The sequence below is a fragment of the Choristoneura fumiferana genome, chromosome 20 (assembly GCF_025370935.1).
Source record: "Choristoneura fumiferana chromosome 20, NRCan_CFum_1, whole genome shotgun sequence".
In the NCBI taxonomy this organism is placed as follows: domain Eukaryota; kingdom Metazoa; phylum Arthropoda; class Insecta; order Lepidoptera; family Tortricidae; genus Choristoneura; species Choristoneura fumiferana.
The window spans coordinates 7,916,207-7,944,065 of record NC_133491.1 but is presented as its reverse complement, the minus strand read 5'-3'; the positions used below and the strand labels follow the sequence as shown (position 1 = coordinate 7,944,065).

Genomic DNA, 27,859 nt, shown 5'->3' with positions numbered 1-27,859 from the left:
GAATGCTCTGCCAGCTTCTGTGTTCTATGATCGCTACAATCTGGCCGTCGTCAAATCTATAGGATGAATGGGTATTCATTAGGCAAGCGTGTTTCATCTTAGTCCACATTTTTACTTTCCTTCGGCGTGATTGTAGTCAAACGCAAGCCTATTTCTGTGTAAAAAGAAGTATATATTTACAAAAGCTAAACTGCACACAAGTTTATAAAATATACAATATTTAGAGCCCTCGAATAAAGTTTCACTGTCGCTTTCAGTATCGATTGCAAATGTTACTTTCGGGCGGGCACTATTTAAAGTTATCTCGGAAATTGGTCTAACTATATAATTAGATATCAACCAAACCTTGTACCAGTCACCCGCGTGTGACAGGGAAGCAACGTCTCCAACCGAACGCATTATTTATTCAAGTTGTTCATAGTTTTGAATCAAGCCCAGTAGGAACGTCACGGATCGATTTCCACCTATTTCTGTCGCAGCTTAATCCCTCTCGACCAAATATTTGTCGTCACGCCATGAAAATTATACGTTTGACCTATTATGGAAAATTAAGGCTTGGAAAAACTTAGTTTCTAAATTACCTTTACCCTAGATTTCGTTTTAGATCATTTTCTTACACTTTCGCTATTTTTACATGACAAGTAGGTACCTATCTACTGCATTTAAATGGACTAAAATGTACGTATACGGAAAGAAATACCATTGCACTAAATGTCTATGTGTGATATAATAGATAAAAGTCGCCCCAGCATCGTATTGCATTTTTTTTCTGGAAATGTTTGTGAACATTCGTGGAAATTATCTAATTTAGGTGAATATGTATGATTTATTGCTTTATCGTCAAAGAAGTAATTGGATTGTTCTTTTTCATTCCTTTTTTAATCTACTTCACCAAAATGAGAAGGTTGTATTCGACTGTATATGATATGTGTTATGTTATTTTCTTCATCGTGTGTCGAATACCGAATGAGCCTACTGCAGCCGCAACAAAGGATTCTCGGATGGTGCATGCATTCTCGATGCGACCTAGCAAAGCATCAAATATTTACATAATTGGGTAGATAAAGAAGCATAACAAGGCATGGAAACTGGCCTAGGAAAACTATTAAGATCATGTTATATTACTAGATAGGTACAAATAAAAATCGGTTGTGATCGTGGTTTTGATAAACAAAATTCATAACTTTTTAGAAGAGTCGGCATGTAAACTTTTCGGCCTTTGGTATGCATCTTGGTCGGCTAGATTTAAAAAAAACAAACGTCAGGTTTAAAAATGTCAAAAACATTTAATAGAATCTCGTTGGCTTTTTCGTTTATGATATAAATAAGTTAAAGTGCATAAAGTACTTTGATAATGACTAAAGAAACGAAGGAGAAGGAAAACACAAAGCCAAAGCAAAATAAACGAAACGAATCCAAGGCAAAGATAGAACTGGAACCGGCGGCGTCTACGGTGTCAGTGAAACGCACCACCCGGCAGAGCAACGTTAAAGAGATCGGGTTCTATAAATTCAAGAGTATGCTGGATCGAAATGTTACCGCGCAGCCGACGACGCCCGACTCGCGCCAAGTAGCTAGCCGGAATAAAAAACGCGTGAAAACTAAGAGGCCCCAAAAGTAATCTCCATCCATCACACCAAAGGTTTGGGCCACGAAGATCCCTTTTCAGTGAATCCTAACATGATACGCTTTTATTTATATGTATGTTAGAGTATTTTCAATAAATTTTGTCATTCACCAGCCGTGTTTAAAAGATTCTTTGGATCACCGTTTGAATGGTTCCAGCGTAGTCATCATATTCAGTGAGTGCGGTCCGCCTCAGACGTTGCAATAAATTTTAATCCGATTAAGTAAACCACGAGTAAATCTGACAACAAAACCGAGACGCCGATAAAACGGCGGCCATGTTTTATTTCTGCCTTGAATAAAAGAATATTTTGAGCTGGAGTTCCATTTGAACCGTTCACTTGCCTCATGAAATATTAATCCTACATACTCGATGCTTTTACGAAGTCGAGTTAAATGCACTCAGTACCTATCGTCGCCTAACCTTTGGTTCTTTGTTAGGTGGTCGTCTAATGAAACATATCATACCTGTCTGATCGTGAGCGTCAGTGCTTTTTAGTCACTCAGTTAAACGTCATTACCATCGCTCTTTTATTAGCACAACGGCAGGGCAACTCGCATGAACTTTGACCACGCTAGATTTAGAATGGGTATTGTCTTTAGTTTTCATAAAAAAATAATCCAAAGCATGATCTTTTTTACAAATACTTGCCGGAAAAAAACCCCTATTTAAGTACCCCTGAAACAATCATCTAGGAACTAAAAGCTTCTTTTAAAAGTGTCTAATGTAGGTACTTACCCCCTTATCATAAAACTTAACAAGCCTATGTTAACTAACAAATGCTTTGTCCCTTTCTAACAATACAAATGTCGAAGTGACAGATAAGGACAAACGAATTTTAGCGGCATTTTAACTAAAATAGGTTTGATTGTCGTTTATGAATAAGGGGGTTAGACTTTTAGCTTTAAGCAAGTTGGTATAATTATAATTTAGCTATCGAATGTACATGCATAAACCATACGAAACACGCATAAAACTTTACAGTAACTGTTAAACACAATATTTTTATCAAACTTCGACCTTCGTATCAATAAAATCTATGAATATTTAAACAATAAGTAGGGTAGAAAACCTCTATATTTTGTAACTTATTTCAGAGCCTACGCGAAACCTTATTTTGATATATCAAGTACACACCTGTCCATCGGGTAAAGGAACTGCGTGCCGGGAACTTTATTGAAACCCTGTCTCGCCTTAAATTTACGAGGGGCCCGGCACACCTCCGTTTTACGACTACAAATTATATAATTGTACCGCAGGCTCACAACAGCGGAAAACAATTGAATGAATCTTGAATTCAGTTACAAAGTAAACAAAAAGTATTTATTTTGCAGCGTTCGGGGTACATATAGAAGAGGTTTCATTTTACGCTCACCAAACAAATTTGTGATTACGGCACCAAAAGTGTTTTTTTTTTTGCTTGGCAAGTAAGAGTTCCGAAGAGGGCGAAGCCTAGAATATGCTTTGTTATTTGTTGAGTTTTCATTGCCTATTTTTCAAGTTCATCTCATCACATCACGTTATTGAATGGTGGAAGATATTGAGGGTCGAATATTTACTAGCGGATTAAGGTAATAATTTATCCGTATGGCTAATTATGCCTTCGTGCCTTACTGTGCTTCGATCGTATCTTTGATCAGTGGAAATCAGAATACGTCAGGCACGCGATTTGTTCGTTTGCTAAACGATTATTAAGTAAATACTTAGTCTGTTATTGAAAATGGGATTAGCCAAAGCTGACAGAAAATTAAATGCCTATCTTTTTCATTTATAACACCTTTTTAGGGTTTCGGAGCCAAAATGGCAAAAACGGAACCCTTATAGTTTCGCCATGTCTGTCTGTCTGTCTGTCTGTCTGTCTGTCTGTCCGTCCGTCCGCTGCTTTGCTCAGGGACTATCAATACTAGAAAGCTGTAATTTTGCACGGATATATATGTAAACTATGCCGACAAAATGGTACAATAAAAAACTAAAAAAAAAAAATTTTAGGGTACCTCCCATAGACGTAAAGTAGGAGTGATTTTTTTTCCTCATCCAACCCTGTATGTGGGATATCGTTGGATAGGTCTTTTAAAAACATTGTTGCGAACAGGGTTGCGAAGACGATTTTTTGATTCAGCGATATGTTTGCGAAATATTCAACTTTAAAGTGCAAATTTTCATGAAAATCGAGCGTCCCCCCCCCCCTCTGAAATCCAAAGCGGTAGGTGTAAAATTTTGAAAAAATCAGGATGGTAGTAAGTATATCAAACTTTCAAGGAAAACTATAGCGGTTAAGTTTGCTTGAGAATTATTTGTAGTTTAAGAGTAAATAGTAGCCTGAGGTATAAAATATACCTGAACTATGGAAGATTCCGTATAAAATACGAAATCCTTAGAAAAATATTACTTAATTTTTTCGTAATGGCTACGGAACCCTATTCCGGCGTGTCCGACACGTTCTTGGCCGGTTTTTTCTACTGAGGAGGCTACAAGTTCTATATTATAAAACATGATATAAAATATGGAACAACAACCTATCAATCCAATTCTTACTAGAATTTTTCGTGTCAGTAAAGTTGATGTCATAGCCCTTTCGAACCCAGCCGAGTATAAAAAGACAATGGACTTTATTATTGTACAATCCATGTCAAGTTCAAAATTCAAATGTAAGAGTTATAACAGTGGACCCAATAGTGTACAATCCATGACAAATTCAAAATTCAAACGTAAGAGTTATGACAGTGGACCTTATAAGTACCTATACAATCCATGTCAAGTTCAAAATTCAAATGTAAGAGTTATGACAGTGGACCTTATAAGTATACAATCCATGTCAAGCTCAAAATTCAAATGTAAGAGTTATGACAGTGGACCTTATAAGTATACAATCCATGACAAGTTCAAAATTCAAATTTAAGAGTTATGACAGTGGACCTTATAAGTATACAATCCATGACAAGTTCAAAAATTTTAATGTAAGAGTTATGACAGTGGACCTTATAAGTATACAATCCATGTCAAGTTCAAAATTCAAATGTAAGAGTTATAACAGTGGACCTTATAAGTATACAATCCATGACAAGTTCAAAATTCAAACGTAAGAGTTATGACAGTGGACCTTATAAGTATACAATCCATGACAAGTTCAAAATTCAAACGTAAGAGTTATGACAGTGGACCTTATAAGTATACAATCCATGTCAAGTTCAAAATTCAAATGTAAGACTTATGACAGTGGACCTTATCTATATTAATAATTTCGTCAAGGGGTACGGTAGACTCGAACGAAATGCACATCAAATTGAAGAGCGTAAAAAATTAGTCAATCCGAGTCGACAACCTGTAGGCGGAAAATTCGGATTATCGAGTATTTTCAATATAAACTTGAATAAATTACTACTTATATAATGGCGTTGCGAAGTAAACATGTCAAAGTCATCATCACATCAAAGTGGCGTTAGTGTCACGTCATCACGTGTCACAGGTGTCACAGGTTTGCATTTCGTTCTCCATTGTGACCTTTTAAGGGCCCCACACACGGTACGATTCGTCGATTTTCATCAGATCGATCGTACAGACGAATCGTACCGTATATGGGGCCCTTTAGGTCTAATTTCTTTGATTATGAGACAGAGACATCATATGTAGTTGGTCCCAAAGTTCTGTCACTGGCACATTATTTTTAAATTTAGAACATGATTTTAAGAAAATTTGATTGAATTCCATTTTTGAATGTTTGACAATTATTTTAAAACGATAAACAGTCATTCGCTGCAATTTCTCACGATCGAGTGGACATTGAAAGAAAACTGAATAGCTGTTTTAGCATTGCACCGCTGTGGGCAGTCGCCAAGTACCATTTTCAAGTTGCTCAAAAATTTAAATATAACGCTTAGGTTTGTGTACCGTACTATTGATAGGTACAATGAAGTCTCCAGTGTTGAGGACAAGAAAAGAATTGGCCGGCCTCGCTCCGTACGAACACTAGCAGTGATCAAAGCGATCAAGGCGCGCATAGCAAGAAATCCTGTCCGGAAACAGAAGTTGATGACTTTGCAGATGGGTGTCAGGAGAAAAGCAGTCAAAAAGGTTTTAAACGATCTTAGTCTACGAGCATACAAAAAATAGAGTGGGCACTTACTTAATGCCCGTCTAAAAACAATAAGGCTTAAAAGATCCCGGAAGTTGTTAAAGCGGTACGCGAAAAATTGACATCGTGATATCCTCTTTACAGACGAAAAGATTTTCGATATTGAAGAGAAGTACAATACCTAAACAGAATGATAGAGTGTACGCTAGGAGCTCTGAAGAGTATTCTCTGATCTTATTACGGGCCAACTGAGGTTCATTTTTGCGAAAAAGGGGTCAAAATCAGTGCGAAAGTGAACCAAGAGACGTTTAGGATAAGCATGCAAAGATCTGCCCAACACGCTATTTTCAGGACATAATTTTGTGTTCCAGCAGGATTCTGCGCCAGCACACAAAGCCAAGACCACTCAAGCCTGGTTTGACGGTCAAAAAATCGACTTTATAAGACACGAAGATTGGCCATCCTCCAGTCCGGACCTTAATCCTCTGGACTTTAAAATTTGGCAGGTCTTAGAGGGGAAGGTCTGTGCTAAACCCCATAAAAAATTGGAGAGCCTGAAGTCATCTTTAAGAAAAGCAGTCGCTGAAATAGACATGAAAATGGTGCGTGCTGCGATAGACGACTGGCTGCGCCGATTAAGGCCTTTATTAAAAACAAAGAAAATCATTTTGAATAATTTAAAGTAATTTTATTTTTTTATTAAATGTTACTTTAACTTGGTATATAATTTATTAAAAACTGATTGGTACTTTTTTTTTATCATTATTTTCATTTGTGACAGAACTTTGGACTGACTACGTAGTTATTTGGGCAAATAAGATTTAGGAGAAATATCTACTGGTGAAATACCGATACGTAGGTTAGCCGTTAAAGTATTTGTGATTATAATTAAGGCTGGGAATATACGTCAGATTTTCGATAAGTACGACAGTCTTTACTGGCAAAAAATTTTTCAAACATATTATTACGAGTCTACATTTTACCCGAGCGAAGCCGGGTTTTCATCTAGTAGGTATACAATCCATGTCAAGTTCAAAATTCAAATGTAAGAGTTATGACAGTGGACCTTATAAGTATACAATCCATGTCAAAGTCAAATTCAAATGTAATTAACCCGCACAATCGTATCGGCTGGGTTCTAATCGAAAGGGATAGGTTGATTCCTCGTAACTTATTATAAGCATGTGAGTACTTTTCATCTGTACTCCAACTTACATTTTCTAAAATTATTTCCAAATCACGCATACATTTGGATTTTGAGTTTTTAATAACTTTATTGTAGATCAAATACAGAGGGTGTAACATTCATATCGGTCAGTATGGGAAAGTCTGAAACTATAAGAGATACGAAGATCAGTTCTTATAGGAACCATGTCTTCGATTTTAATAAGAAGAAAAACTTCATGTATGTATGTAAACTCTTTATTGTACAAAATAAGTAAACAAACACAGATGACAAACAATGAAATATATGTACAAAGGCGAACTTATCCCTTTAAGGGATCTCTACCAGTCAACCTTTGAGTGGATGAGAGGAGCATTCAGTCAGAGACAGGCAAAAAGTGAGTTTAAAAATTAAAATAGGTAGTGGAAGCTACAATACATTGCTTTAAATATTATAATACTTACACAAATCTATAAAAGAATCCTAACATAAAAATACACTACTATGTACAAATATATGCATATGCAAACAAAATAAGAATAATTTGTACCAATACAATAAGCAAAAATAATAATAATAACAATAATAATAGTTAATGTTTTCAACATTTACGGAGAAGGTGTGAGCCACATTTTCTTCAACCCTCCCTGAACGATCCTACGGTGCGAGAGAGAGAGACTTCATTCATGCATTTACAATAAAAAAAACTTACTCAGTTCGGGAATCGAACCCGGTCATTTTGAAAAATAAAACATACATTATTTCTATTTCGATATCGGTAGTGCAGGTCATAAGCAATAAATGTTACTATGAAGTACGATATCTAGAATGAATAAAATGCATTGGTTTTCATATTCTTTAATAATGTAAGTTTAATTATTCAAAAAATCTGAGTACAAGTTTTTGAAAATGTATGGATGCAGTTTTTCTTGTTATTAAAATCGATTACATGGTTCCTAAGAACGGATCTTCATATGTATGTATTATACTTTCAGACTTTACTATACTGACCGATATGAATGTTACATCCTGTATATGAAACTAATATAACTACCTATCCCTATTTCTTAAAAATAGCAGAACAAAACGATAGTGAAGTGGATTAAACTTTTGTTAGCCAATGCACTTGTTGGATTAGGTACATAATCATCGATTAAATACAAGTACTACACGAAGAGACAGCATCGGACTCGCTCTCATCTAATTGTTTGCTCAGCCCGTAGCCGGTCCGACATCAGATTTACTGAGAAAGCTTTACGTTCTCAGGTAATCTCGACGATCTAGTACAAACTTAGCGGGTAATTTAACCAAGATTGTTCCAATTCCAGATTGAGACAACAACGGTTTCCGCAGTGCGACGCAATAATTCGGTCACCCTTAGGGCGAGCCCAAACCCTACGTTTAATAAGTAAATTCCACGCCCTTTCCGCGTACGGGAACACCCCGTATGTTTTGAATTTAAGTTGACATTAACTACTGGCGCCTTTCAATCAAAATATTTGGAAAATGCTGAGTTAATTCACTTAGTATTCTTCTCTCTGGTTGTCGATTATTGCATGTAAACAACAGTGTTGCAAGCAAAGAAAACATTTGGCAACAATAAGAGATTTTTATAATTTCTACTTCTTTATGTAAGAAAATCACACTATAAAATGATGACGGAAAACTTAATTTTTTACACATTTATTTAGTGGAGATAGCTTACCTATATATAAGTGAATAGTCAGCCAATTGAATTAGCTACGTCTATCCTCGCAGTCCACTATTTTGTACCACACAAAGTCTACGGGGAATCGCGTTTTGACAACTCATAAAATTTGACAATTGATTGGTGGAGTCAAATACCCTATTCCGTGCCACCACAAAATTCGTGGGGTTAAAAATTAGAAAAATATTATTCGTTCTAAGTCTAGATTGTCTAGAAAGCGTTCAAATTGTGTGTCAAACTCATTTACCTCCGCTTCTATGGAGGCAGCATGAATAAACATTACTTGCATACGACGTTGCTGGTTGACACGATTCCATCAGTACTCTTTATAACGCTCTTATATCTACGATCATGGCAATATTTAACACCAACAAATCACTAGATCTTTAAAGCGCAAATAGGACCCGAAAAGAGAATAGAATATGGTTGAAATCGGAAACTATGACTGCCCCAATTATAGTGGTGCTGTCATTTAGCGGTCGCTAAAAGATGTCAAATGACGTAGTTTTTTTTAATCACGTCAAGTGAAACTTTATCCGTAGAAACCACGCCGTTTCATTTAACTTAGTGGTAGCCTATTGGTTTGTCCCAAGATAGTCGTGGCTTCGAGCCCGGACTCATTACCTCTATCACAACAACTCCAAGAGTTTGGACATCTTTAACACTGGTTTTTAGTAAATGTGGTTTACAGCGTATATTGTTCACTTTTAGTAGCCTTTTAGACAACTGGCATGGCATGAAAGCCCCCCCCCAACAAGATGTACCGACGATCTGGTAAAGGCTGCAGGAACCAGAGTTCCATGACAAGATAGTTGTAGTAGAACTCATTGGTGTAGGCCTTTGTCCAGCAGTTTAAGTCTTTTAGGTGATATAATGATGATGATGAAAATAGATAGTTTCAATCACGACGAGCCTTACGATAGTTAATACTATTAGTAGTTAAGCCCTGTGGCTAAAAGACTATGAAAGAGTATTCACAGAACGTAGGAAATATGTACTATTTCCGGCAAAGATAGCCATAAATTTTAGATTGGTTCGCTGCGACCTTTTTTTTAGTGGGCATTTAGAAACGTGGAGACGAGTTGTAAAATAAAGATATCCCAATTTTATTACAGCAATCTACAGAGATACGACCACAAATCGAAGTAGCCATACCGTTCATATTCAGAACTTAAATGAATATTTTTAAGCCTGTATATAAATATACCATAATACATATATCCGTATTAATCAAACATATATCGGGGACATTATCAAAAAACTTTCAAAGTCAAAGTATCTTTATTTGTTAACATAGCGTTCATATTCCAAAACAATTCACAAACAAACATATAGTTTTGTTTATTTTCATAAACAATTTTGCTAAGATGTCTTTGGGATTTATGGGATGTGAAAATGACGTTAGTAACACAAAGGTTCTACCCTGGTACGTGATTCATTCGTTCGACTGTACCTTGAACGCTACAGCGTGTTCATTTAACGTTCCCATATTACATGAACCACAATGAACGCTTATAAATGGATATTATGACTAGTTATGAGTGATCATTTTTCAAACTCACATATTCGTTTGAGACACTGAGCGAAGTCTAACCTGGCGATAGCTTATTAAAATATGCTGATGGTGCGTGCGTTATTCCATGTAAATATTTTTGTTCGTTCTTATTTGCTTTACGAAAGTAAACTCCAATTCCACTAACTAGAAACATGGCGTCTCAAACGATGCAATAAACACTTCACTGCGAATAGTACACGACATTACTTACAAGCGTAACCATGAAACGGCTTAGAAACAACTAACAACTGATGCTTTGAAAACTGTATTTTCGTTTCATTTCTCTTCAACGGTTTCATTTCGTCCCTATTTCCATTTTTATTTCAAGAGCTGGTTGCCATTTTACTTGACATACTTGTTTTCCCTTTTTATCTTAACTTATACCTATCTGTGTTCCATTGCTGGTCGCGGGCCTCTCCTCTAGACCGCCACAACTCCAGAGCTGTATTCGGGCACTCGCTTAGTTCCGCGGCCAGTGCCCTTAGTGTAAGTTTTCGGTTACAAATTTGTATGGTAACACGAACATCGCAAACGATCCGCTAGAGGCGCTGTTCGTGTTTCCATATAAATTGAGATTTTAACGCGAACGCGATCGAGACGTATTTTGTAACCGAAGACTTACACTAAGGGTACAGGTCGTCCCGCGTCCCGCCATCTTCGGCTTGGCTTGCCTTGGCGTCAGTTACCTACCGTCGAACGGTACCTACACATTTTTAAGCTTATTTTCAGTAAAAGATATCATTATTTAAAAACAAAACAAAGACTGAAAGATAATGAAGCTTATCCGACCTCTTACACAAATACCGTTTTGAGTTATGTGCAGACTTTTGTGATTATTTTGATTTTCAGTTACAAAAAATATTCTGATAAAGTTTTTAAAATTAAACCTGGCTAAGTTTAAGACCTGGCTTTATTTGTTTATACCAGATGTGGCCTGTAATACGAGCAAACAATTAAAACATACTTCATCGAATAAACTTTAGTGTAATAAAAAAATATATATTTTAAAGTCGCTGAATTAATAATAATATTGTTCAGTTTGACGAATATTTTAATTATTTGGTCGTATTACAGACCACACTCGGTATACTTCTCGGATGCTAATTTTTAATTAATATTTTTTATTCAACATACATCAAACATATTATTTTACCCTAGTTTTTCGCACAAAAAACTTGCGTATGTGTATTTAAAATCTTGAGGATCGGTTAAGGCCCACATCACTTTTAATCGTCTGTTACATATTTAGGTATTATAAAGTACCTATAATTCAAGTTTTACTCTGCCTTGAATTCCTGCTCTAAAATGTCTACTGGCTTTTGGACTATTTGACGCGCTAGATTTCTAGTCCACTGCATCCAAGTTGATTTTACTTTTCAGTTTTTGCTCTGGGGAGACTCCTCGCGCAGCCATTACTATTTCTGATACCACAGATCACAAATGGATTTGGAAAAACATCCATTTTCATTAGGGACAGCTGCTCTGCCCATTACTGGGGTATAGACCTTCATGAAAAATTCGCGAGGATTTGCGTCGTGGTACACACGTGCTGAAATATATGTTACATACCTACTCATCTAATATGCTTCAGTACAGTAAACATCCAAAGTAACTATCCGCTGAACTTGGATAAAGAAGGGTTCCCTTTATCTTGCATAATATCGATTCTCCGAATTACACTTCGCATAACAGGTATCTCATTTTTTTTTAGCCGAATGATACTTTTGCATAATCATCACTTTGCATAGTTATCAGTTCGAATAATAGTCAATTCTCAGAATATTACATAGCAGAACACTCATATCGCCGAATAAACTTTTGCAGAATATTACATAGCAGAACATTAATATCGCCAATTTTTATATGGCATAACGGCATAGCAAAATACTTAGTTTGGACTTTTGTATTTTCACGGAATTTTAAATAGCGCTGACTTTAACATGGCGTAATGACATAGTTAAGGCAACTAACAGCTACCATAAGAATGGGTTAAGGTTAAAGTCAGGCCAGCAAAGTAAGCGTGCTGTAACAGCAGCAGGCAAAGCACGAGAACAGAACAGCAGCTACATAGTAGGTTGGGTTAGGTTAGAACTGCAACCATAACAGCGTGCGAGCCGAGCGAGCGAAGCGAGCGTGCCACGGCAGCGGCCGGCCAAGCGCCAGAATCTTACTGCTGCCAATAAAGGTTAATATAGAACTACAATTAAAACAACGCTGGGGTGTTTTTAACGCTTCAGCATTATACTGAGCCAGTGTCAGATTCACAACCGTAATGACACATAATAATATTAATATACAAGAATTGCTCATTTAAAGGTATAGAGGTATTGGGTCTTGTGTGTTTCTTTATTTAGTTCTTTCTAACTATATCCGAATTGCTAATGATATAGCAAGTTTAATTAGATTAGAAAATTAAATACAGATTACATAAGTATACAGCAGTATTGTTTTATTTATTAGTTACATGCAAAATTGACAATGTAAAGAAGGATTATTCCTTGAAATAATTACTTTTTATTATCCTTCTGCAAAGTAATATTATGAGATATGTCTTTCTGCATAGCAACTATTCGAACATATAAATATTATTCTCATCGATATTAGGTGATGTTAATATTCGGCTTTACAAAATTATGAGAAATGATAGCGAACAGTAATTCGGTGATATGATGATTCTGCTACAGGTTGTTATGAGAAACGAAATTATGAGATTCGATTTTATGAAACATATTAGTAAACCGATAAAGAAAAAGCCCTTCTTGCTTACGCTCGTTACGCTCCCCTATTATAGAGTTCCCAGCAGTAAAAATGTTTTTTTTTTATTAAGGTTGAATTTCAGTAGGCAAACGAAGAATGCCCAACATTATAGCCAAATACGAATTAAATCACCTCAAGGTATCAAGAATTCAAAATTAAACAAACTTTCAAAATTAACTCAACTACGAGTATGGCCTCACTGCTGCAATGAGGGCTATCGTATTTTGTCTTTCTAGATGGCGCCACTGTTGCGTGAGGTTTTTAAGTGTGGCTTTCAAAGTATGTTATTACGGGCGTGAAAACAAAGTTTAGATTAAAATCATGTTTAATGCACCTTAAAACCGTACCATAAAAATATCGAGCAACCACAGTGTTGCGTAGTCCCGTTTTGTTCGGAAAAAAAGGGAGGACAAAAGTTTCCGAAAGACAAAACTGTCTCAAAACACAGACATTCATTTGCCCTGTAACGCATAATTGCCATAATTAATTTCAGGTAATACAAAATATTCACAAAATTATTCTAATTATAAATAAACCCGCGTAGCTCACTCAAAAACTATGAGATTTGACATTTTGGAGACTTCACGCTACACTAGCGCCTCTACCGGTGAATTCATACGCGATAGCCCTCATTTCGGCAGACCATTAATTCATTCAGTTTCTCGCAGTGTAATATACCAGCAAATTTTAATATACCAAAGGGATCGTGCGTTCTCGTAGTTGGCAGCGTGGTTGTGATCCTGACAAACTGGTTAACAAAGTGGTGACAGGCTAACAAGGGTCGTAATTCCCGTATAGGACAGTCTGCCTACACAATGTATATTGGATGCGTGAAATTTTAACTGACCTCAACTTTTGCAATCATAAGCGATCTTTTAATTAATTTTTAGCAATACACGTGAAACTTTGTTGGGAAATTCCTACTGATATTATTAATGCAAAGTTTGTGCGTTTGTTATTCTTTCAAGCTAAAATTGCTGGACGGATTAGGCAAGGTCTAAATCTTTGGAATAACAATATACATAGGGTACTTTTTATCCCGATAGGCCTTAGCCCAGCAGTGGCACATCAATCCAGGCTAGGTAATAATAGGTGTATACTTACCGTTTGAGTCACGGGATCAGTTCACCCATGTAAAATTCCGAAATTACATCCGCTTTATTCAGAATTCCAGATACATTCAATTTGGCATGGGTTTTTTTCATGGAATGTTAATGAACACCACAATGTATGTTCTGGTAATTCCCCTGGGTACATAATAACCCCCTTGCTTAAACCCGAACCTGGCCGATGTAAGGATTAAGGAACTAATTGGTAGATACGTCGGTACCGTACCTAGGTAGGTACATACTAAAAAAATATAAAAGTCATTACAGCCTTGTTTGTAAATAAGGGGATTTATGCAGCGCATAATACTTTATGCAGCGCAGCAATTAAGATTACAATTACAATTAGATTACAATTGGATTTAGTCGGCATGTTACGAATTTCAAAAAGCTGAATAGGGTTATTATTTCGAGAGGTTCAATTGTGTTCAGACTCAAATTTTCAGTTATAAAATTAGAAATATATCGTTTATTGTTTTTAAGTTGCTTAGGATATTATCACTGAAACTTGTGGTAAATACATTTTATTCTATTTTATCTTTTTTTCCACAATAACTTAAATTTTCTGCACAAAAGTCAGTTACGTGGTCAGGTTCGGATTATCCCTGATTACTTTGTAGTATTGTAAAAAATACAAGGTATAGAAAAACTTGCTGTTTAAAACATGGATTGAATGTTCATAATATGATATACCATGCATGCAAACATAAAAAAATTAGGACATTGATAAGACTATTTTTTTCTACATTTCCCGTTGTTCCAAAATACACCATCATTTTCGTAGCCACACTTATTAAGTAATATTTAAAACATAAAAAAGAGGTGAAACCTCCTGTAAATCCTTTTTTAACTATAAGCAACTTTGAAAATAAGACTGCGTCAATATGAAGTATAATGTTTATCGCAAGTCATAATTATTTATCTATAATTAATGTAATAAAGGTTCAGTTAGATTTGCGTCAAAGATCGAGCGTCATTTTCGTTACGGTTGCGACTTGGTAAGTATTGGGTAAATAAATATAATGTTTTACTGGTGCTGTGTCATTTGCAGTTAAGTTATTCAATATTGATTTAATTTGCTTCAAACCTATAGGATATTTACTGCAGAGCCGCGAAAGTAAGAGCTTTTCAATTTCGTGGTCATCATTTTCGTGGTCCTATGGGCCACGAAACTGATTAAAGACCACGAAAAAGATGATTTTCCCTACAAGTAGAAAAAATACAGAACACTTTTTATAGAATTTCTGCTTTTTACAGTGTAATCGTTTATGCCGTTATTGATTTAATTGATTTAAACGAAGAATGGTTGACCGTCAACAACATTTGCTCCAGGTGTGGTTATAGGAATTATGACCAGTGCGTCGCCAATTTTGTTAACTGGCGAGAGGTTCAAGAATTATTTTGCCCTGAATGTACGTGTGAAATGTATATATCTAAATATTAAAAGAAAACTTCGTCATTTAGAGGAGCATTTTGTTGTGTTGTTTCGTTGTAACATAATTTCGTTCTGGTCTACCGTAGACCTGCACGGGGGGGAAGGTATTGAAAACTGTTTTGGTTTGTGAGTTGAAGTTATTAATCTTACTTTAATTATGTAATTTCTAGATAGTATTTAAAAGGTTACAAAAATGACAATTTGAAGTCGTCATTTTCGTGGTCAAGTTTTAATTTTTTTTTATATAGATATCGATTGTCTATTTCTGTTGATACCTGATTAATTAAAAAATGCTTATTCGTTTTCTCATTATGATCGGATTTTCATTCAAATAGTACAATTATAAGATTTAAAAATAAACAAAATGTTCTTTTTCGTGGTCTCGATGCTCATTTTCGTTACCGTTAAAATTGGATTTTTGCTTTTTTTAACCAAAATAAACTTTATCGATCTCTTATAATATAAGGCATCTTATCGGTACATATCCTTATGTTCAAAATAAAACAGACCACATCAAAATGTGTGTTTTTATTTCTGTAACATTTATCTTACACCTCAAATAATTACCCAATAACCAAAACATTATAAGAACATAATCCTAGTTATAATTATTAAAAATGTTCACAACGTTTCACAAGTACCGGTTCAGAAATGTGACCTATACTTAGAGTAGAACAAGAACATCCGGACAGACGAGACGTACGAAAATATTTTTGCCATAGCTGAAACGAAAAGACGCTTCGCTCGCTCTGTCATTAATACGAGTAATATGACTAGATTTTGTACAAAGGACACATCAAAGTCTTCTAGCCACCTACATTAAGTAGGTACCTAATTATGTTGCCGACAACAAAATTTAGATCGCTCGGCCGACCAACGGTCTATTTAAATTGCTGTACACATTAAAGGAACTACAATGTTGGCGACATATGAGTGACTTCAGTGTGTGCCATTGTCATTAATCATACCTAAAACCATATTGTCAAACGTTTACTCGCTCGCAATCGTGTTTACCATATCGAGGGTTCCCTGGTCAAACCCAATAACTCGATTTTGAACATGAAACTACCGTGAGACTCACCCATATTAAATAATAAAATCGAGTTTAGCCCGACATGTTTCGGGCTAATCCGTAGCCCTTCCTCTTCGGAGCAACGCGACTCGGCGGCTGCTGCAACACACGCACTGCGCGCCGCCGCTCTACTCGCGCGACTACCCGACAAAACTGACATCGGCGCACAACTACCCCCGCCGCCGCCGTTGCGTTTTCGGAAGGGCTATGGATAAGCCGAAACATGTCGGGCTAACTCGATTTAATATCAATAATTCGATCTAATAATTCATAAAAATTTCGATTTTAAACATCTACATATAGCGTTCTTTTTTCAACAGTCAATTATTTCGACTCGTCGGGTTTGACCAGGGAACCCTCGAGATCTACCCTCATTTTAACCTAACAGAAAGAAACAGTGAATTTGGTTGTTTCCAAATGCGTTAGACAATGCATCTGATGTGCTAATCCGTTCCACCAGCGACGTGGGTCAACCGGTTCAGCGAAGACCTGGGATGCCTGGACCTGGAGGAGGAGCAGCCCCTGGCACAGCTGAGCTCGGTGCAGATGGAGAAGATGACGTTGTTCTTCACCGAGCTGCTGGATCACGACCGGGATGACGTCATCTGCGATCAGGACTTCGATCCGTTCTTTGAGGTAAGGAGTAAACATAAGGAGATTTCTTTAATGAACTAAAATCTTTAATCTTGCTCCTCGCTACCACAAAACGGCTTGTATTAGCGGAGAAGCAAGCTAAAAGTTTATAGTTCATTGATATAAGGCTCCGCCAGGTAGGTATTTATGGTAAGAATTAATCAATTATTTCGAGGATCCACTAATTTAATTACAGTTAATTGTAATTACCAGCATACCCAAAATGTACAGTCACCAATATCTGACACAACAAAGTGGGCATAAATATCTGATCTCTATTTCTAAAGTCGGCAGAACGTGTCAGATGTTTTTGCACGCTCTGCTGTGGCAGACATTGGTGACTGTATGAGAGTTGGTGAGAAATGTGCGAGGATGTGTTGCGAGGAATATGTTTTTCATTAACCAATAGAAACGCTTCATTTACCTCGCCTCGCTCTGCTCAGCTGTTTCCACCAGAGATGTGCTGTGCGAGGATGTGTGTGGAACACATCCTCGCACATTATTGGTGGAAACGCTGCTTAAAATTAGTGGGCCTCGTAATAATTTATGCCTGTAACTTATTAGTAAATCCAAGAAACATTATTATATTTCATTTTGCAGTTGTAGGTAGATAGGTACTTTGTGTTCTAATCAATGTTTCGATCAATTATTTGTAAATGGAATAACCACACAGTCCCGCAATATTTCTTGCACTGTGCAGAAATTCAACAACAGCTCAAGTCAAGCCCTCTCATTCTGAAAGGAAGCTTGTATCTACCCGCAGTGGGACTATAAAGGTGGTCTTCCACCGGCGAGGCGAGACGAGACAAGGCGAGACGAGACGAGGCGAGACGAGAATTGAAATTTGTATGGCAGCGCCCGCGAGATTGCATACAAATTTCAATTCTCGTCTCGCTTCGTCTCGTCTCGCCTCGCCAGTGGAAAAACACCATAAGACCTAGATTTTGATGTGAAAAATAAGCCTTAATACATACCACGGTCTTTTAACCGCATTAACTTAGAATGAAAGGGAATAATTTAGTTTGTTTAATGTAACTTACAGAAGCTGGCGCACTTCGCCGACTGGTCGGCCGATTCGTCAGAGTTCCACATAATGCTGGAGGTGAAGCGGGAATTCATCGAGCAGTTCATCAACCCCCTGCCTCCCAAGTGAGACTCGGTTGGCTCAAATAATTAATGGCGCGTGCTAATGAATTATCATTATTCATCAAGATTAAGGTTCGCTTTCGCAAATTAAGAGATACAAAACGCCAAGACGGGGAGTGAGCGGAACAAATGGAAGCGCTCGGATTTTACAGTGTTTGATGATTTTCCTAGTGCTTGATAAGAAGTTTAAATCGCCACGAAATAATTTAGTTTCTAATTATACAATTTTGACGATACTCCCGTTCGAGATCTGTGTAAACGTAAGTACCTAAGCCTATAAAATAGTGACGTTACTGACTGATTGACTGACCAAAAACGTACAGCCTTGTAAGTAGAGTCTTGAAATAGAGCGCAGGCGTGTACCTACTACAAGTAGGTACCATAGATGTGCACTAAGAAGAATTCTTTTCGAAATTTCCACGAGGCAAGGAACTAGTTTTTTATTTTTCCTCGGTGGTAAAGCCGCAGGAATGAGCTTGTTAAGAATATTTAAATTTGTACTAAGACGAGAACACATAGAAAACAATAGCAAAATTATAACGCCACAAAAAAATGACAAGAGATTACCTAGAGTTCGATTCCTGGACCAGCTTTATTTTATGTGATTGTAATTTATAACTTTAATTTGTATGACGGCATCTTTGGCTGAAACAATTTTGAGATCGCTTTGAAATCTTTTAGGAAACAATGTCGACATTATGTTGTGTCGTAAAACATCCAACCGCGAAATTGTGAAATTGCGAGAGTCATTAGCAAGCGCGGCATTTACCGTAGGCTTGCTGCGAATTCCCAGTGATCTTATGAATATATAGATACTATTTAAAATGTCTAGAAATAGACTTGACAGACAAGGTTGCGATATGTATGCGAAAATTTAAACATAAATCAAGGGCATAATAAGAGTGTCGAAATTATATAAAAGTGTTGTAAAATAAATCCGTAGCAAATAATAAACGAATCCCGAACAACATTTACAAACATCTGCCGATATATTGCGGATTAATTTAAAAACATACTGCATATTGTATTGTATTGTTGCATATGAAGAAAGTTATAAATATTAAGGTCACACTGTAATAATATAAATGTTCTTAGGGGAAACCTATTTATTTACATTTCCGTGATAAAACTACTTTGCGAGCGATTTTAAAATATCATTCGAAAATAGTGTAAATCTCTTTGAGTTGCTACAGAAATCATCATCCCAGCCTATATTCGTCCCACTGCTGGGCACAGGCCTCCTCTCAGAACAAGAGGGCTTGGGCCATAGTTCCCACGCGGGCCCCGTGCGGGTCCGGCTCGCACCTCTGAGTTTTTCGAAATTCATGTGCGGAATTACATTTGAAATTTACATTTTAAAACATCGTGAGGAAACCTGCACAAACCTGCGAAGCGATTCAATGGTGCGTGCGAAGTTCCCAATCCGCTACAGAAATACCGTTTGAAATTTTTTACACGTTAAAAAGGACTAGGGCAGAGGTTATCTCGTACTTCTCATCATAATCATTCATTATCAACTCTCTACGTCTACGCCGTAGCACTCGTAGACGTGCTACGGTTGACGGTTTCATTAACCGTAGTTATAACACTACAGGCTAACATCGTTACAAGTTCATTTGTCATACCGGGACCGGATATTATGTATGTCAGAATATTAAATGGGCGGTTTGATTGCCCTTCAGCATGACATTTGTTTCATCAAGTATATGGTGTAGTGTACATCTCTAGGTATGCAGTGTGACAAAGATCCAAGGGCCGTTTTTCCATACAAACGTAGTATGCTCGTTATTTCTTTCGTTCTTCATTCTTGCTCTACTACTAAAAATAAGTTAAACACGTACGTACGTTTCGTGAACAGTAACCTATACCTACACTGTTTTCTTTGTCTTTCTTTTATGTAATTATTCTAAGTCACTGTTTCGAATAAATGTATTTTTTTTTCTTTCTTTCTTTTCTTTCAAATAGGTCAAGTTTTGGAGAAGAAATCAGGGGACTACAAAACGTTGATTTTATGTACTTTTTAACCGACTTCAAAAAAAGGAGGTTATCAATTCGGTTGTATTTTTTTAGTTTGTTACCTCAGAACTCCGTCATTTATGAACCGATTTGTAACTTTTTTTTTCTTTCGTCTAGGAATGCTTTCAATTAGGTCCCATAAGCACCAAATCAGGATCTGATGATGGATCCCAAGGAAATCGAGGGAATTCTTCAAATATTGCACCTATGGTAATTTCGATATATTAGAGTAGTAACTTGTGCATTTGCTCTTGAAAATTATCATTTGGTGAAGTGGAACTGATTGACTGAGGTAATAAAAAAAAATACAACCAAATTGATAACCTCCTTTTTTAAAGTCGGTTAAAAATAACAAGTTCACGGGTCCAAGCTGCAGTGCGCGCTCTGCTCGCGGTTGTTCGGGCACTGCGCGACAGCAATAGATTTTACAAATACCTATTTTCTAATTCTTATTCAAATTTTCCCTTATTGTTTCCTCTTATAAACGCGACAAGAACAGAAAAACAGAATTGACGCGGCTGTCTTGCTTCTTACACATTACCTACTAACTTCACTTTTTACACATTTTGAGATTAAAGAACTAGTAATATACGGTACGGTTGGTCCTGCTCACATCTCCCGAATCATCCTATACATAAATAGGATAGTTTTTATCCGGGAAAATTGCATATTTCCAACGGGGTAGAGAGACATGCAATCTTCGCAGTTGAAGCTTGGGCAACAACTTACCTAATGTTTACCAGATACGGCGAGCTGCCGTACTACAAGCGCGTGTGCGGGCCGGAGGCCGGCGGGTACCCCGGCCGGACCACGCTGGACGGCTGGCTGGCGCGCTGGGCGCTGCTGCTGAGCGAGCATCGCCGCTTCGCCGACCTACCTCTGTATCTGCAGTACCTCTGCAAGATACTGTTCCACGTCGTTGATAGAACTAGTAAGTTAATGCAGAACATTTTTTTCATTACACTTGCTCGTAAGCAGTGTCGGAACATGCAGGCTAACTTGGTTGATAAACCCCAAGGGCCTTTTTTTGCGTATTACACCTAAGGGCGTAATGAGATTGTACTACTGGGCGCACAGTGGCTGCGCCTCAATCTTTAACTTCGGGCTTCTAATAGACTCTCGTTACTATTTATCGCTCTTAAAACACAATGTACTATTACTATTACAGGACGCAAGTAAACTTAACGCTAGCACAATGTAATCACCGTTAATTTCCCAATTTTTATCACAGCATTTCTACATGACATGACGTAAATTTTATTCCTCAAGAGGGTTGTAGGGCTTTTATGAACACTTTACGCTTGGGACGGAATTGAGCCCTACATTTTTCCCCTCACTTCCTATTAAATTGTTTTCGGTCCAAGAACCTACATATTACGTTACGTCCAGTTACGTTATTTTGGCATACTTTGGTTTGTAAGCGTGGCGTTCGGAATTGGAAATCTAAATGAGAAATACATATTTACTATTACGTACCCACCTAGATTTTGAACTGTTTGGCTGACCTGTATTTAACTGTACATTTTGGACTAAATAATGCCTCCATATTGAGAGAATTCGAAGTCTCCTCGATCGCGACTGTCATCCGATTGTCTGCGCCGAGTTCTTGAATACTTCGGTCACATTGCAAGGAAAGACAGTGACCTCGAGAAGCTAATTCTGAGTGACCGTAAAGTGGATGGGAAGAGGCCTCGTGTTCGCAGCCCAACACGTTGGTCTGACCAGATCCGCACCGCTCTTGACTCTACAGTTCGCAACGCTCTCCACACCACTAGAGACAGAAATAGTTAGAAGATCGTGCGAGAGAAAGTGATGCAGAAGGAGGCCACGATCCTCATTACATTAGATACGACATAAGGAGGAGGAAGATTCAACTGTATTTTGACCTATATTATCCTTTAATCACTTTGTAATTCCATCCAAGGGAGATAGTTATAGGTGATAGGTGCCTACGAAAGTATGATTATTAAACTAAACAGCGCTAATCAAATCTTGCAAGTTAAATTTGACTAATTTCCAGTAGTCAGATTGACTTTAAATTTGGAATACTATGTTAATCGCGTGACAATACAATAATCTAGTAGTGACATCCTGGTAGTCCAGCCAAGATCGTCTCCGCGGGACGGAACTCTTCAACGGTTAATAGCATCGACTTGAAATTTGGTATGCAAATGTAATTTGGATGACAATGCAAGTACAGTCAGCAAAAAAGCTTGTATTAAAATAAAAATGTTTTTTTTTTTATGGTTAGGTTATTAAACAGAAGCTTAAGGGATGTAGGTAGGTTTATATTATAGGTAGAGTCTTATTACAATGTCATCAATGTCTAACTAAATTTTGACAAAATCACGCGTCTTCGTGGATGGCACTAGGTACCTAGGTATACCTATTGCAAAGATTTTTGGAAAAAGAAACAAATATTTAAAATACTCGTAGGCTTTAGAAGCACACAATTTTTGTGTCCCTTTTATTAAGAGCATGAATGAAGGTCAAAATCAGAACGAATTTTGGCAATGATATTTTTCAACGACTCCTTAAAATTTTATACCTGATCTACTGGACTGGACTAGACACCACATTAATTACTAATTAGAGTGCTAACCATGAAAAAGTAAGAAGGTACATACATACCTATTATGCTGATATTATATTATTATTTTCCATGTGGTAGGACCTTGTGCAAGGTCCGCCCGGATTGCTACCACCATCTTGCTCGCTAATCCTGCCGTGAAGCAGCAGTGCTTGCACTGTTGTGAAGTGTTGTGTTTTGGCGTGGAGAGTAAGACAGCCGGTGAAATTACTGGCACTTGAGGTATCCCATCTTAGGCCTCTAGGTTGGCAACGCATCTGCAATACCCCTGGCGTTGCAGATGTTTATGGGCAGTGGTGATCTCTAACCATCAGGAGACCCACTTGCTCGTTTTCCATCTAGTCGAATTAAAAAAAAAATGGAAAATAATCAGTCATTGTAAATTATAATAAACCATTTATTTCAGGCAACACGGCCTATACAATAAATACCTTAAAGACTAACATACATATAATTAAATTAAACATATACATATAGTTAAATTGACGAGCTTAACGCGTCTTTATCTAGGTTATCGCTTTATCAGAAAAAGCCGTGTTCCGGTCGAAGTTGGGCCGTGGGCGGTGGATTTACAAGCGGGCAGGTTGATCGACGGGATTAATTCGACGAGCGAACCCTCTGACGGCAGCGTCCCTACTACCGGTTTACCGATACAGCTTGCTTTACTAATTTACTTAAAATACCTCTTATAATTAGGTATAAGTACTAAGTCTTAGTAAGAGATATAAATTAAATTATCTTGACAGGTAGGTGTACCTACTTATTTTCCTTCATCATCATCATTCCAGCTTAACACGTCTCACTGCTGGGCACAAGCTTCCTGTCAGAATGAGAGGGCAATTTTACTTAAAGATGCTTTTAGAAATTAATAACGTATGTACCTACCTACATATGAAATATGTGAATGTAATTATTTCAGTATAAATAACTACTTATGCAATTATGTATCACACTGTTAGGTCTTTACCTAATTGTTCCTTGCTGTTAGGTACTAATTTTAATAATAAATTCATTAGTAAAAAGTAATTATGAATGTGAGACTTCATTTTTACACTGAAAATCTCACCATAAAAATCTGTACCTAAGCTACTAGGTTTTGATTGCATTAATTAAGCGCCAAAATTATAAATTCAATTAAGTAAACTAATTTCAACTTTTAGGTCTAGTGTGGCTTGATTAAAGTGAGTGATTTAATTGAATTGTTTCAGTTTAATTTATTGATGGCGATGACAGTCGAAATTGGAATTGGCCGTGAGAACGAATCGACTTTTTGACGTAAAACCGTCGGCCGGGCGACCTCGTGAATCACACTAATTGCCCAAAACATAAAATATTTGTTCTCCTCGCGTGAGAACGGAATATAAAACTGGAACGGCGATTGATTACAGATTAATGGTGCCTATTTTTCCAGTTTTCCCCTCTTTTGTGGGAAAGAAAACTAAATAGGAGTGGTGCCGTGTGATTTGTCGTCTTTAACAGAAGCTAGGAACCGGATAACGACGGCGGGAAAATTTATGAGACAAATTCCGATGTGCATAACTATTAGGTAGGTAGGTACTTAGTTTTTTTATTTTCAAAGAAAGGAAATATCGAATAGGAACTAAAGCCTAACTCATAGAAGCCAAATAGAATTGAATGTATTTCATTCCATGGATCTCTTTTTTATGTGTTCAAGTTTTATTTTATTCCGGAGATTTGGGTACATTCCAAGTTTTGGCACTTCGCGCAACGTCTGCAGCCAAAATTCAGTGACATTGCATCGCAGCAGGCTTCCTGTTTCGTTCAAGTTTTATATGAATGCCTCTCGCCCCGCCAACTCTTTGTCTTCGGTTCACTCGTCTGACTTTCATCATAATTCAGAGCTGGCTGCTGTAAATTTTCACAAAGGCAGTCTGTTAAATTTTGCCTCCATACACGATACTGTGTAGGTACGTTAAAGTTACCTACTCATTCGATGGCTGATGCTTTCAAGTCATCAGAGGATTGATTTGTGATATCACATCCTCGAAAGTGCTAGATATCAAAGGTATCTTTACACTTTACCTAATACATTGTCACCGTATCCCTTCTGACAAATTAATACAAAAGTTTAAACCAGATTTTTACCACTTTAAAAAGCGAATATTAACTTGTTAAAAGTCAAAACGTATACATGAAATATTTTAAGCATGTTCGTAGTGGCCAGAATAAGGCTAGAAGCTCAATTTCCGTCGTTCGACTACGACAGCGGTTTAATTAAAATAATTTTCAATCCCCAAATTCGTGTCCTTGTTCAAAGCGTTACTAAGTACCGTCAACGCACATGAATAATTTCAGTTGGAATTTAAATTATTTGCCTGTCGCAGGTAGCGGCGAGATAACGAAGGCGGCGCTCGCGGCGTTCTACCGCTCCGTCATCGGCCTCAGTGCCCAACGAGTCGACGAAATTATCGACACTGCCCACGACCGGTTGACTAGTGTGAGTGATGTTCCACTTATCGATATCTTCTTTTAAAAATAGTGCTGAGGAGAGAAAAAGTAAATTTTAAAATTAATCTCGTCTTATCATAGGAGTTATTGGCAACAGAAAAGTAGGTACCTAATTGATTACATATTTCAAGCGGATACTTTTCCGATGCCCTATCAATGAACTGCAACTTTTTTGTGTTGTTTATGATGGTTGGATTTGTGAGACATATATGGGTCTATTAAGCTGTGTGGAAGTTGAAGAGGGCGGATTTCCTACATGAAAACACATATTTGACGGATAGACATAGCTGTCTTGCCCTTGTGGTAACTGAGACGTAAGGTAAAAAGTATATAGTAGTTCATTAATTAATATAAAAATCAGGCTAGAATGGCTAGAAAAGTGCGAGTAACTAAGATGGGTGCCTCAATTGGGGGCTCGATAACGTCATTAGTAGGTAACTTAATGAAGTCAAAACGAAGCATTGCATCCCGTAACTAAAAACTATATTTCATAGCGTAAAAAAAATATTATGGAATTAATAATAACAATAACATGGGACACTTGACACCAATTGACCTAGTCCCAAACTAAGCAAAGCTTGTACTATGAATACGGATAAACATAGGTACTTATATAGATAAATACATACTTAAATACATATTACATTTTTAATTGATTTATTGTGAAAACCTAGGTACGTACCTGCGTCTTATGCATAGTTCGTCTCAAACCAGCGCACCATTCTAGTAGGTACCGGAAAGCCTAGCTAGTGATTAGTGACTGTAATTATGAATCCAGATGTTCTGGGTAGCTACGAATTCTGGTAAAAATATGCGCTCTATAAGTGCCTATGTTTCTCATACCCATAGTGCAGCAGAAGTGGATAAGCGGTTAAGGTGCTCTAAAATCTATACTACACACGACCCTACTGTCAATGTAATAAGAGTGTTTAGATCTCAACCGCTCATCTACTTCTTCTGCTGACTGTAAAAGCTTCGCTTAGTTAAAACCAAGTCAATGTGTGCGAATCGTTCCACGATATTTATTGCATTTTATTAGTCAGTTTTGAAATAGCTCCAATGTCTTTTTATTTTCCAGAACGGTTACCTAATCCTGGACTACGGCACGTACGTGCACTGCTTCACCAACTGGCTGATGGGGAAAAATCCTAACGGCCCGGGGCAGTGGGTCCTCGTTCCCTCCAAAGACACCCTTCCCCAACCTCCCTTCCCCGTCGACTACAGCGCTCTGAACACCGAACCAGCAAAACTGGAACCTTACGTGCCAGACAAGAAAACTAACAGACATTCCGTTATAGTGTAATACTGAAATAGCGTATAGTATCTTACCAATAGGAAGAAGGATTCTCTAAAGCACGGTAATCTAACAAGAATAGCGTTCATTGACCGAATAATTTATCAACCTACTCTCATCGGCACGGCGTAAAGTGACTGGAAGAGATCCCTATACCTTAGAGGGACTTATCTTAACGATTGTCATTGTGTCCAACGCACTAGTGACTATACTGTACATTTTGTATGCCCTAGTCATGCTATGATATTTTCCACCTATTGGTGAGGTAAGTATACCGTGGTATCAACGATAGATAAAGGTAGGTTAAATAATTATATTTTACAAAACTGTCAATCAAGTAACTTTTTATTGCAATAAAATAGCTACCTATACGAACTTAATAATGTGTAAGAGACGAATGTTATGTCTAGTCATCTAACATAGGCAGTTTTCGAATTAGGTTAAAACGTAGGTTTATACTGCCTTAGTGATCTACTTTTAAGTATCTAAAACTAGATGAGTTTTCGCTTATGATTGCAAAAAATTGAACGCTTTATCTAAATTGTACATGAGTGCAACTCGACCAAGTCTATTATCTCTATACAATGTAAAAGAAAATTAACTATAAGTCGATGTAAATAGTAGAAATAATGCACTACACGAAAAGCAAAAACTGCCTTAAGTAAGTTCACATCTCACGATATAGCCTTATTTTGTACCTTAGTATAATGAGATATTAATGTTACATGAAGGTAGAATAAAATATCACTTTAAAACTGTTTTTATTGCTTATTCAAATCTGTCTAGCCCGTCCCAACTCTCCCGTACCAATTTGGAACATCAACAAGTATGTACCTACATACTTGTTTATGTCCACCTCGAGATGGATGGATGACCTGGTTAATTAGCCGCGGGTTCACGGCGGATGCAAGCTGCTGCCAACCGAAGCCACTGGAGGTCTATGGGGAAGGCCTATGTCCAAAAGTGGACGTCCTACGGCTGAGATGATCATGATTATGAATTAAACGCTTAACTACTCGTACCTAATCAATAAATTAAGAGTCCCAACAAAATTTCTTTTGACTTATCTCTACAAGTTTCTTCTAAACACTTATGGATGTAGGTACAAATTGGTACAAATCTAGCTTGTGTAATTTCCCATAAATAAAGGCACGAATTGTCAAGTCGTGCATTATACTGGAAGAGATCCCTTTAAGGGATAAGTTCGCCTTTGT

The 27,859-nt window shown here is 37.2% G+C and overlaps 2 protein-coding genes across 2 annotated transcripts; both read left to right on the top strand.

The window, feature by feature from the left end:
- Nucleotides 1-1,274: 1,274 nt before the first annotated feature.
- LOC141439269 (uncharacterized) lies at nucleotides 1,275-1,737 on the top strand. The gene has a single exon (XM_074103516.1). It carries the CDS (start codon nucleotides 1,355-1,357, stop codon nucleotides 1,619-1,621), a length of 267 nt encoding a protein of 88 aa, XP_073959617.1. The 5' UTR covers nucleotides 1,275-1,354; the 3' UTR covers nucleotides 1,622-1,737.
- Nucleotides 1,738-9,967: 8,230 nt separating this feature from the next.
- Nucleotides 9,968-27,403, top strand: LOC141439403 (uncharacterized). The gene is made up of 6 exons (XM_074103687.1): nucleotides 9,968-9,998; nucleotides 16,958-17,133; nucleotides 18,173-18,279; nucleotides 21,036-21,223; nucleotides 25,228-25,340; nucleotides 26,430-27,403. The coding sequence occupies exons 1-6, from the start codon at nucleotides 9,968-9,970 to the stop codon at nucleotides 26,652-26,654; spliced, it is 840 nt and encodes a 279-aa protein (XP_073959788.1). The 3' UTR covers nucleotides 26,655-27,403.
- Nucleotides 27,404-27,859: the final 456 nt, after the last annotated feature.

Coding starts and splice junctions, on each gene's coding strand:
- LOC141439403 (XM_074103687.1), top strand. CDS start 9,968: ATGACGTTAGTAACACAAAGGTTCTACCCTG. Junction 9,999..16,957: donor AACACAAAGGTTCTACCCTG/GTACGTGATTCA, acceptor CCGTTCCACCAG/CGACGTGGGTCAACCGGTTC. Junction 18,280..21,035: donor ATCAACCCCCTGCCTCCCAA/GTGAGACTCGGT, acceptor AATGTTTACCAG/ATACGGCGAGCTGCCGTACT.
- LOC141439269 (XM_074103516.1), top strand. CDS start 1,355: ATGACTAAAGAAACGAAGGAGAAGGAAAACACAAAGCCAAAGCAAAAT.